A 16,507-nucleotide genomic window follows, 5' to 3' on the forward strand; every position below is an offset into this window, starting at 1 on the left:
GAGAAGCAGGCTCCATGCACCGGAAGCCCGACGTGGGATTCGATCCCGGGTCTCCAGGATCGCGCCCTGGGCCAAAGGCAGGCACCAAACCGCTGCGCCACCCAGGGATCCCCGCTGGGTAGTTTTAAAGAGAATTGCAAAGAGAAGAAGCAATTCTAGGTTGGTGCTGTTGGGAAGCAGGGAGCAGACTGGTGACTGGGTATTTGGATGATTTTTTTAAAAAATATTTTTATTTATTCATCAGAGACACAGAGAGGGAGGCAGAGACATAGGCAGAGGGAGAAGCAGGCTCCATGCAGGGCGCCTGATGTGGGACTTGATCCCGGGACTTCAGGACCACGACCTGAGCCGATGGCAGGCGCTCAACTGCTGAACCACCCAGGCTTCCCTATTTGGATGATTTTTATCTCAGAAGTGGGAGGATGGACGCGGAGCTGTCATTGGTAAGAAGCAGTAGTGGTTGTGTTAGTCTGGGAGACGAGGGCGTGTATTCGTTTCTGTGGTTGCAGAGTGTCCTTGTCTGTCGCTTGGTTCAGACGTGGTCACAGAGCGGCCTTGTGTGATCATTGTTTATACTCTGTGACCAGTGTTTATGCTCAGTGAAGAACATCAGGGCCCAGCTGCCAGCTGCCGGGGCTGGTGTTCGCTCCCTCTTTGCGGGGACCTGGGTCTCCAGGTAAAGTCTGCCCGGAGTCCTGCCCGGCTGTGTGGCCTAGGCCTCTCCAGAGATCGTCACTCCGGTGGGCAGCAGACACAGGCAGTCCACCAGTGACAGCAGTGAGTGACCCACCAGCCCGGTAGGAGGAGGAGGAGAACACTCAGGGACACTGCTCCCAACCCTTTTCCGTGGGGCGTCTTACAGGGAGCCGCCGGGCCAGCAAAGACTAACAACTTTGCGAACTGCAGGGCTCCTCGGGGCCGTGGCTTTGCTGATGAGCACGGCCAGCGACACAGAAGGTCTGGTCTTTCCGAACAAAGATTCGAGCCAGAGGCAGGGACAGAGACGGAGACGCAGGGGCAGGGGCAGAGGCGGGAAAAGTGACAGCAACTGAGGCCGAGAGGCCGAGGCGGGGAGGGCCGCAGGGACAGCGGGACCGGGGCGGAGGGGCGGAGGGGCCGAGAGGCCGAGAGGGAGGGCGAGGCGCGGCGGGCCGGCGCCCGGGCGCAGACAAAGGCGCGGCGGCGAGCGGGGCGGCCGGGCCGGGACAAAGGCCGGGCCGGGGGGCGGGGGCAGCGATGGCGACGGCCGCGGCGGGCGCGGGCGAACTACAAGTCCCAGCAGCTCCCGCTGCGGCCCTCGGCCGGCCCCTCTCGCTCCCCGGGAGCGCCTGGCGGGGCCGCTGGGCCGAGGGGGCCGCCGGCGGGGCTGGCGGGCGGGGGGCTTCCTGCGGGCCCCGGGGGCGCGGCGGGCCGGGCAGGGGCGAGGGGCGCCGGGTGAGTGTCCCCGCGAGCGGGCCGGGCGGGCGGGGGCCGGGGCCGGGGCGGCGGCGGGGGCGGGCGCGGGGCGCGGCCCGGGGCGACCTCTGTCCGCCGCTCCCCCCACGCCACCCCCCGCCCGCGCGCCGCCCGCCCGGCCCGGGAGCGCGGGGTCGCGGGCGGGAGGGGAGGGCGAGGGGCCCCCCGCGGCCCGCGGGCCTAGCGCGCCCTTAACGCCGCCGCGTCCCCGGGGGGAGGGCCCAGCCCGAGCTGGGCGCCTGAAATCGGGAGGTGTTGCGGGGGGCGGGGGGGCACCCCTCAGCTGGGGGGGCGGGAGCTGAGGACGCCCCCTCCCCTGGAGGCGATCCAGACCCCCTCCATCCCAGGAACCCTGGAAGACCCCCGAAGTATTGTTGTCCCCACCCTCCAGCCTGAGGTCGGGAGTTCAGGAGGCCCTTCCTCAGGAGGGGGATCCAGGGGCTCCCTCTGGCCCCCTGGAGCCCAGGTATTGTTCCCCTCACTCTCCAGTCTTGGGGCCCAGAGTTCTGGAAGCCCTTTCCCAGGAGGTGATCCAGGGGTCCACGTACCCCCCACCCCCAGGAACTCCGTCCTCCTCCCGTCTTCAGCTAAGAGGTGGGAATTTGCAAGGCCACTTCTCAGAAGGCAATCTAAAGGCGTCCCTGGCCCCCAGGAACCCAGGAAGGGACCCAGGCATTGTTCCCCCAAACCCTCCAAATGTGGTGTCTGGGTCCAGGAGGTGATCTAAGAACTCCACCCTCTCCGTTTGCTTAGCCACTTCCAGCTGTGGGATTGTGGTTGGAGATGTCCCTCCCCCCTCGGACAGATCTGTTTGCTCCCCACCCCCAGCCTTGGGGTGGATAGCTCGAGGCATCACCTCCCCATCAGGTAATCCTGAGCTCCTTTTGCTCCCCAGAAGGGCTCCCAGCTATTGTTTGTCCACCTGGCTTCCAACATCCAGGCATGAGGCTGGAATTCTGGATCTTTTCTCTAGGAGGGAACTAAAGGATCCTGACACCCATCCCCATACCTCAGCCTTGGGATCAGGAATCTCCCTTTCCTAGGACATGACCCAGGACCCCCCCCCCCCAGTAACCTAAGAGGGGCCCCAAGTATTATTTTGCTCCCTCCCTCCCCCAGGAGTTAGAATTCAGGATCTGCTATGCAGGTGGGCAAACAGGTATAACACCTGTCCCTACTCCCCTGGCTACGGGGTCTATGGGCCTCCCTGTGCCCCAATGTGTCCCACCATATTCCCTCAATCCCTCTAGCTTTAGGAACTGGCATTTGGATACACAAGTGTTTTGACAGTCACTCCCAACCCTGAAATGTGAGGTCTGGCATTTACGTGCCTCTTCCCCAGCAAACAGGCTAGAGGTGCACCTGCCCTCCCCCAGTGATGCAAGGGAATTACCAGGTGTTGTTTGCCCCCCACTCATCCCCCAGATACCAACTTCAGAGCTCAGGATGCTTCCTCTCCACAAGACAAGCCAGAGGTTGCCCTTGGTACTAGGAACTCCCAGATATGTCACCCCCAATGATGGGAATGGAATTTAGATCATGTACTTAGGACCGAGGCACTCGCCCTCTTCCCCCTGAGGGATCACCAGTCAAGGGGGTAGGAACCCTGGACTCTGTCTCCTCCACAGGACCCAAGCTTCGCACCAGAGGAGGAGGAGCCCAAGATGGAGAGAGGGGCAGAGCCCTGGAGCTGGGTACTGGAGACCTCTAGTGCTGGGTCCCCTGACTTCCATCCAGGTGTGCTGAGAAGGGAAGGTTCCCCCCATCCCCTCTCCGTGTCCCACCAGGTCCCTCTTCTCCCTGTCCTGGCTGGAGTGCACCACAAGTCTCCCTGCAATCTGAGACAAGAGAAGGATCCTGGAGTGGGTTCTGGGGCATGGCACGGCCCCCTCTCACTTCCCTGCCCAGACTCTGAAAGAGGCCCCCTGTCTTCCAGAACCTGCCTCCACCCACCCTCTGTCCTCACCCTGCAGATCCTGCCCCAGAAGCAGCCAGCACCTCCACACCAGGGATGCGGCGCTCGGTCCTGGTCAGGAACCCAGGCCACAAGGGCCCGAGGCCCACTTATGAAGAGCTCGACTCCGACTCAGAGGACCTGGACCCCAACCCTGAAGAGCTGGGCCCAGTTTGTGAAGACCCAGAGCCTGACCCAGAAGACCTCAACACTGTCTCTGAAGACGTGGACCCCAGCTATGAAGATCTGGAGCCTGTCTCTGAAGATCTGGACCCTGACGCTGACCCCGACGCGGAAGCTCCGAGCTCCATCTCAGCCACTCGAGACTCGGATCCCCAAGATCTCGACCCCATGTCTTCAAGTTTCGACCTCGATCCAGACGTCATCGGCCCTGTCCCCCTGGTTCTTGACCCTAACAACGAGCCCCTCAGCCCCACCGAATCCCCAGACCTGGACTCCCTCTCGTCCGGCCTCACTGCCACTCCCGAGGTCCTGACCCCCAGCCCCGCGGTGCTCCCGGCCCCTGCCAGCCCTCCCCGGCCCTTCTCCTGCCCCGACTGCGGGCGAGCCTTCCGCCGCAGCTCGGGGCTGAGCCAGCACCGCCGCACCCACAGCGGCGAGAAGCCCTACCGCTGCCCCGACTGCGGCAAGTCGTTCAGCCACGGCGCCACGCTGGCCCAGCACCGCGGCATCCACACGGGCGCGCGGCCCTACCAGTGCGCCGCCTGCGGCAAAGCGTTCGGCTGGCGCTCCACGCTGCTCAAGCACCGCAGCAGCCACAGCGGCGAGAAGCCGCACCACTGCCCGGTGTGCGGCAAGGCCTTCGGTCACGGCTCGCTGCTGGCGCAGCACCTGCGCACGCACGGCGGCCCGCGGCCCCACAAGTGCCCCGTGTGCGCCAAGGGCTTCGGGCAGGGCTCGGCGCTGCTGAAGCACCTGCGCACGCACACGGGCGAGCGGCCCTACCCGTGCCCGCAGTGCGGCAAGGCCTTCGGCCAGAGCTCGGCGCTGCTGCAGCACCAGCGCACGCACACGGCCGAGCGCCCGTACCGCTGTCCCCACTGCGGCAAGGCCTTCGGCCAGAGCTCCAACTTGCAGCACCACCTGCGCATCCACACGGGCGAGCGGCCGTACGCCTGCCCCCACTGCTCCAAGGCCTTCGGGCAGAGCTCGGCGCTGCTGCAGCACCTGCACGTGCATTCCGGGGAGCGCCCCTACCGCTGCCAGCTCTGCGGCAAGGCCTTTGGCCAAGCCTCCAGCCTCACCAAGCACAAGCGGGTGCACGAGGGCGCAGCGGCAGCCGCCGCCGCAGCTGCCGCTGCAGCCGCCGCCGCAGGCCTAGACCTCAGCCCTGCCTCGATGTTGAGGCCAGGGCAGGTCTCCCTCCTGGGTCCTGAGGCCGTATCTGTTCTCGGCTCTGGCCTGGGCCTCAGCCCTGGCCCCAGCTCTGGTCTTGGCTCTGACCCTGGCTCGGTGCTGGGCTCCCTCCCTAATCCCAGCCCCAGAGCTGTCTCCGGCTCTGAATCCACCCCCACCCCTGAGTCTGTTAAGTCTTCTGACCCTAAGCCTGGTCACAGCACCAATCCTGACCTTGTGGCGGGCCCTGACCAGGATCCAGTGCCCAGCCCCAGCCCCAACCCTGAGTCTCACCCTGAGCCCTGCTCTCCCGCCCATGACACTGCCAGCCCAGTGCTCCCTACTGGCGAGAGTCCCGAGTGGGTGCAGGAGCAAGGGGCACTGCTGGGGCCGGATGGCTGAAGTGGACGCCGACACTCACGGGGGCCTGGGGAAGTTGTGTGTCATGCAGTTTAGTAAAATCCTCCCACTGCCTCCTGGCTCTGTGTTGTGTGGTTTGCCTGTTTCTCTTTTTCCCCTGATGCATGGCCCCTTCCTCAGGAGATGGGAGGGTGTGGCCTGTGCCTGCCATAGCTGGAACCCCGATCTCCTGGCCCCCCCCTCAATCCTCCAGGCTTCCCAGTTCCCCCACAAGCTCTCACACGGATCCCTCCCAGCAGTCACCCCTCAGCTCCCCCAGGCCTGGCCAGCCTAGTCTAGGACAGTCTTTCCCTGCAGGTGGTCTGAGCAGGATCTCTTCCCTTTGGCTTTCCAACAAGTGGTGAAATTTCTGGCATGTCGACAGTCTAGTAGGCTGATAATGGAGGCTGATAGGAGACCCTGCAGGCAGACCTACCCCATCTGCTCCCATAGCCTTGCTCCTCTCAGCCCAGGTTATAGGCACGGTGCTGGACAGAAGTTGCTCATTGATGTGTTCAACAAAAATCTGTTGATTGCTGGGGTCCCAGCCGGGAGCAAGATAAGCATGGCCTTCACAGAACTCACAGATGCCAAATTCAGGAACGTTTCAGAAGCAGTTACAAGGTATAGTTCATATAAAAGAAGCATAACAAGACTTGGATCCGCCCCCCCACCCCACCCCCAATCAGACAGGTAATGTGCTGAGGACATAGCAAGGTTTGGAAGAGACAATCTCACACAACAGCATGAATACTCAGTCATCACGCTCATGATCCACAAAAGGATCAAGACTTTTTTTTCTTTTTAAGATTTTATTTATTTAATTTATTTATTCATAAGAGACACAGAGGCAGAGACATAGGCAGAGGGAGAAGCAGGCTCCCCACAGGTCCCCCAGAGGGAGCCTGATGCAGGACTCAATCCCAGGATCCCAGGATCATGCCCTGAGCCAAAGGCAAACAACCGCTGAGCCACCCAGGCGTTTTAGATCAAGACTTCTGATTTACGTGAGGGGACCGCTTTCCCGAGAAAGGATTCCATAATCCCAACAGCACCACTTTAATTGTCAGTACTGTTTGCCAGCCTTGTGCAGTGCTTTTGCACTTTAGGCTCTGGTGTTTTCTCATTTAATTCAACAGCTCTGTGAAGCAGGTAACTATAAGTATCCCCATTTTGCAAATGAGTAAACGGGCACATGGAGTTTAAGGGACTCTTTGGAAGATGTAGAAGTGGCAGTTGGCAGGGCCTAGATTTAGTCCAAACTGGACCTCAGAGCCTGGGTTCTTTACTTTTTTTTTTAAGATTTTATTTATTTATTCATGAGTGACAGAGGCAGAGACATAGGAAGAGGGAGGAGAAGCAGGCGCCATGCAGAGAGCCCAATGCGAGACTCAATCCCGGGACTCCAGGATCATGCCCTGAGTCAAAGGCAGACTCTGAACTGCTAAGCCACCCAGGCGTCCACTAGAGCCTGGGCTCTTACCCAGCATCCTTCAAAGCAAGAGTGCAAAGGCCCTGAGGCCGTTGAGCTATAAGCTAGACCAGATGGGGGCCAGAACAGAGGGCCCTGCTAGGCTGAGGTGGGAGTTTGCTTGTCATCCCAGAGCAACGGGAAGACATCGGCAGGTTGGGGCAGAGGACTGATATGAATTACTCTTGGAAAATGCTTCTGGCTGCTGCCTGGAGGGTGTAACGGGAGGGGGGTCAGGAGTGGGAGCCTCAGGCCAGGGAGGAGGTTGCTGCAGCGGTGCAGGCCAGGAATCTGGGGGGACTCTGGGCTGAGGGCCATACGAGTGCGTGCGGATAAGTGATCCTATTTGGGACATACTTAGGAAAGGAAGTGGGATTCGCTGGCAGTTCAGATGAGAGGAGCAGAAGCGCAAAGAGCTGAGAGTAACCGCGGGGTTTCTGGGAGGATGGGGTGGCAGCCATGAGACGGGACGCACGGTCATCGCCGGACTCTGCGGAGGGAAAGGGGTCAAGCACGGAACGTGGAGCTCAGGAACTCGGCACGGGACGCGGGCATGACAGGGAGCCAGGCCCGAGCCGGACCCACGGTGGCCCTCTCACAGCCAGCCCATCCCCCAGCACGCCGCGGCCGGTCGGCGTTAGGACCTCAAGGCCGCCCGCCGCCCGCCGCCCGCCGCCCGCCGCCCGCCAGGAGCCAGCTGAGGCACGCATGCGTGCTGCGGCCGCGGGGGCCTGCCGTGGCGCAGGGGGTGGGACGGGATCCGGTCACGTGCTTCCAGGAGGTGGGGGCGCCCGCTCCGGCCACGTGACCGCGGCGCGAGTCAGCTGACGCGACAGGGTTTGAAGCGGCACCGCGAGGGAGCGAGGCCGCAGCAGCGGCAGCGGCGGGCGCTCGGACCCTGGCTGCCCCGCCGCGCCCGCCGGCGTCCGGCGCTCCCCGCCGCGGCATGGCGGCCCCCGTGGGCCGGCGCGGCTCAGGTGAGGGCGCGCGCGCGGCCCCGCGGGACCCCGAGCGCGGGCGGCGGGGCTCCCGGGCTCCCTTGCCTCCCCTCCGGTGCTGGCCTCTCAGCTCCGCGGTGGTGGCGATCGGGACAGGTGGCTCCTGGAACCTGCGCGGCGGGGGCGGCGCCAGCTCCTCCGGCCCTGGAGTGCGGGGCTGCTGTGCTCCCCCCGGACCCAGGCTCTGCTCGAGTTCCGAGGCTCAGGCAGGGGGGGGGAGGGGGCCCGCGGAGGTGCCCGGGGTCTGCGTCCGTCCGGAGCGTAGTTCCGATTGCTCGGCTTTGCCAGAACCCAGAACGGGCACCAGCGTCTCCAGCCCTCACGTGAAACTCCCAGGATTCCCTTCCCCAATTCTGGAGGCAACGCTCTGCTCCTCTAAACTCAGACGGGGGGCGGGGTGGGGGGAGGGACCCTGCTTGAACCCGGCGCCTGACTCGATCTCCTAAGTCCAAAGCCGCGGAAGCTCAGCTTGCTTGAACTCAGGCGGTGAATGCCCAGCCTCCACTCTCTGCTTCTCAGGGGGGAGCCTTTGTGTTGGTCTTCCCTTCTTGAGCTAGTTGGAGATCCCTGAAAGCTGTCCCTGCTGGTAGGATAAGTCTGACCCCAGCTAGGGAGGCGGGCCCGCCCTCTGGCTTCGCATCCAACTATCTTGTAAACAACCACAGCAGCATCCAAGCTCCACAGGGACCCGCCAGGAGCTGGCCACCCTGCAGGACAGGTTCTGACGGTGCTCCCCATTCATCCCGGGGGCTGTGTCAGGCAGGCGGCCAGCCAAGCCCTGGAAAGAAGCAGGGTTCTCCCCGTGGGGGTGGTGGGGGTGTGTCAGGGATGGTCCTGGGCTGCTGTGACCGGCTGTGACCCCAGCAGTTTGAAACCTTGGACCTTTCTCTTAGGTTGATCAGGAGTGCAGAGAAACAGCAGTGCTCAGAATAGCCCCTGTTTGCTGAAGAATCACTGAGACTTGTGGGCTGAGCTGAGGCTTTTATCTGTTTTGTTTCACTTCATCCAGAGAACACTTTTCAGAGTTTCGATCTATCTCCGGGTAGACCTTTTATTTATTTATTTTTATTTTTTGTTTTTAAGAAATCTCTACACCCAACATAGGGCTTGAGGCTGAGAGTTGCATGCTCTTCCCACTGAGCCAGCCAGTTGCTCCCCTCAGTGTAGACTTTTTAAATTTCCACTTCTCTAAGATTTTATTTATTTGTTTGTTTATGTGAGCGAGAGTACACAAGTGGGGCGAGTGGCAGGCAGAGGGAGAGGGAGAAGCAGACTCCTCGCTGAGCAGAGAGCGGGATGTGGGGCTTGATTCCGGGACCCTGGGATCACAATCTGAGACAAAGGCAGACACTTCACCGAATGAGCCACCCAGGTGCCCCTATTTCCACTTTTCAAAAGAGAAGACGGAGGCTTTGAAGGACGTCCAGGATCCCCCAACTGGGAAGTGGCAGGTCTGGGATTCAGTCCTAGGGCTGGGAGAGTTCTAGAAGCTGATGCCTTTCATGAAGATGCTATGAACTGACATACAGGCAGTGCCATAATAACACCCATTGGCATGCATGGAGTGAGTCTTCACCAAGTGTGTTCTGTCATTGTTACTGTTCCTGTCAATCTCTGTTCCCTTGGGCCTGTGGCTTGTGAGCGTCAACTGGATGGGCCAGGTCATGAGGAATGGAAAAGTCCTTTGGCTGTTTGACCAGAAAAAACCTGGAATGTAGCTGAGCTCCATGCTCATGCCTGGAGGCTGGAGTGAGTTGGGATGAGCCCTGGAGCCTTGAGTGCCCTGTGAGAAGCCAGTGGGAGGAATTCATTCTCTTCCCACAAATCCACATCTGGAACAAAGATGGGATGTTCCTGACATTCCTATCACAAACCAGCTCCTGCGATTAATGCTTTGTAGGCATCAAATCCCCGGCCTCCGGGTGAGAGGCTTTGTCGCCCCATTCTGCAGATGAGAAGGCCGAGGCTCCGAGGCTGACTGCCCTGGCCAAGCCAGTGAGCAGCAGGATCAGGAATCAGCTCAGGCCCTTTGGAGCGCCAAATCTGAATTTGTAATCTCTGAGCAGTACTGCTGCATTTACCCATACAGTGTTGCAGATTTTCTGGGTTTTCTCAGATCTCTCAGAGTTGTTCTTTAGCTAGTGCTTGGGAACTGTTTCACCCTGTGGGCAGGTGGGCTTGCCTGGGTCTGGTCCCAACCATTTTTCCCCATTCCCCGCAGAGACTGAGCGCCTCTTAACCCCCAGTCCTGGGTATGGCACCCGGGCTGGGGCTTCCCCGCCCCCCCCGGAAGAGGAAGACCTCCGCCGCCGGCTCAAATACTTCTTCATGAGTCCCTGTGACAAATTTCGGGCCAAAGGCCGCAAGCCCTTCAAGCTGATGCTGCAAGTAGTGAAGATCTTGGTGGTCACGGTGCAGGTGAGTCCCACAGGGGCCCAGCAGAGCACCATCTGTGGTCGCTTCTGTTCCTGAAAGAGAAAGTCCTGGAGTCAGAACTCAGTCCTGAACCCACAGCAGCATCAGGACAGTGACAGTGGCTGTAATCAATCAAGAAACCCTCTAAGATCTGTGTGGGAACAGCTCCTTGTAACCTCACAGATGCCCTTTGAGATCCTGGCAACTGCTGTTGGTACTGTTTTATAGATGAGGCAGCTGAGGCTCAAGAAAACTTAAAGGTCTTGTCCAAAGTCACACAGCAACCAAGCCTGGGGAGCTGGCACTTCAACCCCAACAGGCTGATGCCATGTTGACTCTCAAAGAGAACTGACCCAGTGGCTGACAGTTGCCCTGTGGTGGGCTTTGTGGACCCCGAGATGAATCTGACCCAGCCCCTGCCCTAAGGAGCTTCTAGTCTGGTGCTGTGATTTAGGGTCTGTTACCACACTTCTGATTTCCTCCTGGTAAAAGGGCCCAACAGTGCTGCTTGCCCTGTAGGCTTGGGTTTAGCACAGAACCTGGCACACCTGGTAAGCATCTAACGAACATTGGCCTCTGTCACCATGAGATACACGAGTGCCTGCTGTGTGCTGCTCACTGGGAATTTATGGTGGGCATTCCTCATGCCCTGAGGGGAGCCCCATCCCATCATTGTCAATCCCCACTCCCCCCACCAGCTCATCCTGTTCGGGCTCAGCAACCAGCTGGCAGTGACATTCCGGGAGGAGAACACCATTGCCTTCCGGCACCTCTTCCTGCTGGGCTACTCGGATGGGGCGGATGACACCTTCGCGGCCTACACACGGGAGCAGCTCTATCAGGCCATCTTCCACGCTGTGGACCAGGTGCGGGCAGCCGGGGGCAGGCGGGGGCAGGCAGGCAGGCTGGGGAGAGTGGGCAGGGCTGACAGACCTCCTCCTCTCTGCCCACAGTACCTGATGCTCCCTGATGTGTCACTAGGCCGCTATGCCTACGTGCGGGGTGGGGGTGGCCCCTGGGCTAATGGCTCAGCCCTGGCCCTCTGCCAGCAGTACTACCACCGAGGCCACGTGGACCCAGCCAACGACACCTTTGACATTGATCCCATGGTTGTCACTGGTGAGTAGGTGCGCCAGGGTATAGCTGTTGGTAGCGCCGGCTGCTGGAGTTACAATCCCAGATCTGCTCCCCGTTCATCTAGAAGATAGGGTTGTCTTCCTCATTAATAATTTAATGCTTGCAGGGTCCTCGGTAGAGGGCTTGGTTTGCAGAAAAATGCAAGAGTTGTGTTTTAGTATCATTCACCAAATATTTGGGGGCTACTGAGTGCCAGGCCCTAAGGCCTGTGCAGGGAGTAAGACAAACTGGGCCCTGTGTAGGGGTGACGGTGGGGAAGGACGAATGTTCAGTTTGTAGTGGGAAGTGGAGGAGGGAAGGGGGCTGTTGGGGCCTCTGGGGAGACCTGCCTGTGCCTCTCCCGCCCCCAGTGTCCCTTCCCTGACTCCCTGTCCTCAGACTGCATCCGGGTGGACCCCCCTGAGAGACCCCTTGTGCCCCCCAGTGATGATCTCTCCCTCTCGGACGGCAGCGCCAGTTACAAGAACCTCACGCTCAAATTCCACAAGTACTGCCTGAGGGAGGGGGCCTCCAGGGCTGGGCCAAGGGTGGGAGGGGAGGCAGGATGCCAGGCATCCTTGGCCGCCCCCCACAGGCGAGAGGAAGGCTGTGCTGATGCCTGTGTGTGAGCACTTCCTCAGCAAGCTGCAGAGTCCGCATGGGGCAGGAGCGCTGGTGGTGGTGGGGCGGCAGGAGGGACCTCGGAGTCCCTCTCCCTCACTGAAGCCTCCCTCCCAGGCTGATCAACGTCACCATCCACTTCCAGCTGAAGACCATCAATCTCCAGAGCCTGATCAACAATGAAATTCCAGACTGCTACACTTTCAGTGTCCTGGTAAGCCCAGCGTCCAGGACAAGGGTGGCAGGCCTGCCAGTGATAGGAGTTGCCCACAGGGCTCCTGAGGCTGGGGTTGGGGACACTTGGCCTAGGGCAGCTTGGGGCTAATTAAGGGAGATGGGGGGTGATGCCTGGGTGGCTCAGCGGTTGAGCATCTGCCTTTGGCTCAGGGTGTGATCCCGGGTTCAGGGATCGAGTCCCACATCAGGCTCCCTGCATGGAGCCTGCTTCTCCCTCTGCTTATGTTTCTGCCTCTCTCTCTGTCTCTCGTGAATAAATAAATAAAGTCTTAAAAAAAAAAAAGGGGGGGAGATGGGGCCAGACCAGCCATCATGTGGGTCTGGGAGCCTAGGTGTGCCAGGGTGTAATCTGCCAAGAGTAATCTGGCTCCTCCTTCCCTGCATACCCCTGCAGATCACTTTTGACAATAAGGCGCACAGCGGGCGTATCCCCATCAGCCTGGAGACCCAGGCTCACATCCAGGAGTGTAAGCACCCCAGTGTCTTCAGGCACGGTGAGCCCCCACCCCCCAGACCGGTGCTAGCAGGGGCCCCAACCTGCCCAGGGATCCCCCAAGCCCCAGACTGGCATGGACCCAGTTCATGACTCACCCAGGTAACCCCTAAAGCCCACTGGGTGGGTAGCTACAACCAGGTCTGCAGCCCCCGCGGCCTGGCCCAGCCCCATCCCTTATCACCCCAGGCCCCAGGCCACTCCCAGGCCTACCCAGGTCCTCTCCCCCCCCAGGAGACAATAGCTTCCGGCTCCTGTTTGATGTGGTCGTGATCCTCATCTGCGCCTTCTCTTTCCTGCTGTGTGCCCGCTCGCTGCTCCGTGGCTTTCTGCTGCAGAATGTGAGAGCTGCAAGCCAGCCTCTCCCAGCTCTGGGGCCATAAGGGCTGAGGGAGAGAGGGTCACTTGTCTGGGCAGGCCCTCACCCCACCTGCCTCCTGCAGGAGTTCGTTGGGTTCATGTGGCGGCAGCGGGGACGGGTCATCAGCCTCTGGGAGCGGCTGGAATTTGTCAACGGCTGGTACATCCTGCTGGTCACCAGCGATGTGCTCACCATCTCGGGCACCATCATGAAGATTGGTATCGAAGCCAAGGTAGGGCCTGCCCCGGGCCTGATGTCTCCTTCCAGGCCCTGGTCCCTTATACTGCCTGCCCCCCACCCCCACCCCATGCCTGCCTGGAGCCACATGCCTCCGGGAAGAGCCAGGCCAGATGAGGTTGACACTGCTTCCCCCTTAGAACCTGGCAAGCTATGACGTCTGCAGCATCCTCTTGGGCACTTCCACGTTGCTCGTCTGGGTCGGCGTCATCCGCTATCTGACCTTCTTCCATAAGTACAATGTAAGCTTCATATGTGCAGGCTGGACCTTCTGGGTGGTGGCCATATGCTCCCCAATTCTCACTTCCTTCCCCCAGATAAATTCGTATACTTCCAGCATTCACCAGCCTCCATAGACGGCCATTCCCGTCTTCTTCCCCATACCCGCCCACTCCAGACATACCTGTCACTGCACCCCACCCAGAGCCACGGGAGTCTGCACCTTCATATCCCCACAGCTGAGTCCAGCCATGCGATGTCCTCAGGCCCCCCTCAGCCCCACCCCGCCCCTTCTAAACTATCTCCAGCTTTTGTGGCCACTCTGGTGTAACTACAGCCAGGCCTTGCCTGCTTCACCCCCTGTCGTCTCCCCATTGCAAGGCCAACCTAGGTTGTGGCCACACCCTCATTGTGGCCCCCTGCCCCATCTACCTGCCACAGATCCTCATTGCCACACTGCGGGTGGCACTGCCCAGCGTCATGCGTTTCTGCTGCTGTGTGGCTGTCATCTACTTGGGCTATTGCTTCTGTGGCTGGATCGTATTGGGGCCATACCATGTGAAGGTAGGGGCCGTCCGGGGCATGGTGCTTGTGACTCAGTCGAGGGGTTCCTGTCTCCCCTCTTGAAACCCACTTCTAAACACTCTGACCCCTGGTCTATCGATTGCTGATCTGGGGACACTGAATGACCCACCTTGACCTCTGGTGCCTTACCAGGAGGTCTGCAGAAGTTCTGTCCATTGTTCCCTCTGACCCCCCAGTGACCCTACCCTGTCCCCAGCCCCTAGTTATGCCCATGGCTCCTTCTGACCCCACCATCCCACTGCCCTGCTGGCAGTTTCGCTCGCTGTCCATGGTGTCGGAATGCCTGTTCTCACTCATCAACGGGGACGACATGTTCGTGACGTTCGCCGCAATGCAGGCACAGCAGGGCCGTAGCAGCCTCGTCTGGCTCTTCTCTCAGCTCTACCTCTACTCCTTCATCAGCCTCTTCATCTACATGGTGCTGAGCCTCTTCATCGCGCTCATCACTGGAGCTTATGACACCATCAAGGTCAGCGCCAGCCTGCCTGCCCTCCCCCAGCCTGTCTCCATGTGGAGCCAGCACGCACATAACGGCCTTGAATCTGGGGCTGCAGGTCCCTTGGAGTTGGCCCCAGCAGGGTCTCAGGGGGTGTGAGGGTGGGTGAAGAGGGAAGGCCTCGGGGAGAAAAGGTAGGAGACTGAGAAGCCAGAAGAGGGGTGGGGTTGGAGGTGCTGATCACAGCTGCCACATTCTCAGTTTTATCAAGGTGGGGGCTCTGGCCAGGTAAGGTTCCTATGTCTGCTTTGACCGAGGAAACCAGGCTGTAGAGTTTTAGTGACTTGCCTGAGGTCTGCTACTAAGTGGTGGAGCCAGGCTCAACCTAGGACTGTGTGATTCGAGAAACACTGCTCCTAACCCTTCTGTCCTGGAGGGTGGCCTGGGTGGGAGCTCTTGGGGTCCGGGAAATGGTGGTGGGTCCTGCAGGCTGCATGGGATGGAGGGAGAGGGGTTGGAGTAGAATGTGAGGATGGCAAGTAGATCTTTTAGCAGATGTGTCTGAGGGCCTACTGTAAGTCAAGCCCTGCGCTGGGTATCTAGGAAAGGTGGTGTATACAGACTATCCCCAGACCACTAGGCAAAGTGGGTGATACAGGAAGAGAAGTGTGACGACCAGCTGGCGAGAGGGATGAAGGTTACAGAGGGATCCCCTGCTTTTTAGACTGGTATTGGGGGTAAGTCCAGGAAAGTTTCTACGATGTGCTAATATTAGTCCTAGCCACATGATTATTTCAATTTTGACTTTAATTGAAGTGAAATACAATTCCATATTCAGTTCCTCACTCACACCATTCACCCATCAAGTGCCCAAAAGCTTAATGGCTAGTGGCTACCAGATTGGACAGCACAGATAGCGAACCTTTCTATCGTCTCAGAAACTTCTGGATCAACAAGATGAGAGAGCACCAGGGTGAAGGAACAGCCAAAACAAAGGCCCAGTAGCCCGAAAGGACTAGGGGACAGGATGATGGCTTCTCTACCAGGTTGGGAGGAGGGTGAAGGCTCTGCTGAAAGCTGGAGCTGTGGCTGGGGATGCAGATGGGTGCCCCCCCCCCAAGTGTGGATATAGTCGTCCCACAGATATTCCTGTCACTCGGGCCCAAGGAGCCTGCATGGGTCTTGCTCTAGCACGCAAACGTCACACATGGTGTATCAGCCCTGGAGATTCAAGCCCAGACATGCTCCCACTGTGTGCCACCACTCGGTAGATGTGTCCATCCAGGCACCCAGCGTGTGTCAGGTATGGTTCTGGGTGCTGGAGCAGCAACAGAGGGCACCAGCTGACGGAGATACGGGTTGTGCACATATTCAGGGGCCAGGGGATGTCTCCCGGTGAAGCAAACTCTGAGGAATGACAGGTGGAGGAGACCTCGAGTGTAAAGGCTCAGTGGGCTGGGGAGTTTGGTTGTGGCCCAGTCACCGGGAGATCTCCAGGGCTGGCAGACGAGGAAGAGGAGGCAGTGGGGAGGGCCGGCCTCAAAGGGGCCAACCTGCATTTCTCCCCAGCACCCCGGCGGCGCTGGCGCAGAGGAGAGCGAGCTCCAGGCCTACATCGCACAGTGCCAGGACAGCCCCACCTCCGGCAAGTTCCGCCGCGGGAGCGGCTCGGCCTGCAGCCTCCTCTGCTGCTGCGGCAGGTTCGAGCTGGGGACGGCGGGGCGGGCGGGGAGCCGGGGGCTGGGGGCAGGGGGCAGGGCGCGCGCCCCAGGGGACTGCTGCCCTCGCCGCCTGGCCGGCTGACACCGCGTCTCCTGCAGGGACGCCTCGGAGGAGCATTCGCTGCTGGTGAATTGAGTCGGCCCCGCCACTGCTGCTGGACATTAGCCCTTCGACTGCCGAGACTCACGCTTATTTATTTTTAGGGTTTGCTTTTAAGGACCGGTTCCCCGCCGCGCCCTGAGGACCTGGGCCCGTCGGGTGGGACGCGGGTGGGACGCGGGTGGGACGCGGGTGGGGTGGGCGTTAAATAAACGGGGAAATAAACTTGTTCTCATTTCTAGAGGGAGGGGCATTCCTTGCCCCGCGGGTTTCGGCCCCTTTAAGGCGTCGCGAAACAGCGTGGCGGCTGCGCGAGACCTTACACACATGGTG

The 16,507-nt window shown here is 60.2% G+C and overlaps 2 protein-coding genes and 1 non-coding gene across 15 annotated transcripts; 2 read left to right on the plus strand and 1 right to left on the minus strand.

Annotated features, from left to right (window-relative positions):
• Positions 1-278: 278 nt before the first annotated feature.
• On the plus strand, positions 279-5,245 carry ZNF358 (zinc finger protein 358). 8 transcript variants are annotated; one of them, XM_055343348.1, is made up of 4 exons: positions 1,417-1,434; positions 2,209-2,322; positions 3,084-3,192; positions 3,429-5,245. In XM_055343348.1, exons 3-4 carry the CDS (start codon positions 3,120-3,122, stop codon positions 5,165-5,167), a joined length of 1,812 nt encoding a protein of 603 aa, XP_055199323.1. In that variant the 5' UTR covers positions 1,417-1,434; positions 2,209-2,322; positions 3,084-3,119; the 3' UTR covers positions 5,168-5,245. The 8 variants fall into 8 exon arrangements, with proteins under 8 accessions (XP_055199319.1, XP_055199326.1, XP_055199325.1 ...); XM_055343344.1 differs by lacking the exons at positions 1,417-1,434; positions 2,209-2,322 and adding an exon at positions 279-443; XM_055343351.1 differs by lacking the exons at positions 1,417-1,434; positions 2,209-2,322 and adding an exon at positions 567-957.
• A 602-nt stretch (positions 5,246-5,847) lies between these two features.
• LOC129522614 (small nucleolar RNA U13) lies at positions 5,848-5,950 on the minus strand. The gene has a single exon (XR_008666922.1). It is a non-coding gene; the product is annotated as a small nucleolar RNA U13 (small nucleolar RNA).
• A 1,504-nt stretch (positions 5,951-7,454) lies between these two features.
• On the plus strand, positions 7,455-16,403 carry MCOLN1 (mucolipin TRP cation channel 1). Of its 6 annotated transcripts, none has more exons than XM_055343154.1 (15): positions 7,455-7,612; positions 9,855-10,051; positions 10,747-10,914; positions 11,002-11,167; positions 11,564-11,672; positions 11,903-11,999; positions 12,417-12,516; positions 12,750-12,856; positions 12,959-13,108; positions 13,254-13,355; positions 13,774-13,896; positions 14,114-14,386; positions 15,545-15,656; positions 15,923-16,053; positions 16,174-16,403. In XM_055343154.1, exons 1-15 carry the CDS (start codon positions 7,582-7,584, stop codon positions 16,276-16,278), a joined length of 1,971 nt encoding a protein of 656 aa, XP_055199129.1. In that variant the 5' UTR covers positions 7,455-7,581; the 3' UTR covers positions 16,279-16,403. The 6 variants fall into 6 exon arrangements, with proteins under 6 accessions (XP_055199129.1, XP_055199131.1, XP_055199132.1 ...); XM_055343156.1 differs by having other exon boundaries at positions 14,171-14,386; XM_055343157.1 differs by lacking the exon at positions 15,545-15,656 and having other exon boundaries at positions 16,174-16,352.
• Positions 16,404-16,507: the final 104 nt, after the last annotated feature.

The sequence above is a fragment of the Nyctereutes procyonoides genome, unplaced genomic scaffold (genome assembly GCF_905146905.1).
Source record: "Nyctereutes procyonoides isolate TBG_1078 unplaced genomic scaffold, NYPRO_anot_genome, whole genome shotgun sequence".
In the NCBI taxonomy this organism is placed as follows: domain Eukaryota; kingdom Metazoa; phylum Chordata; class Mammalia; order Carnivora; family Canidae; genus Nyctereutes; species Nyctereutes procyonoides.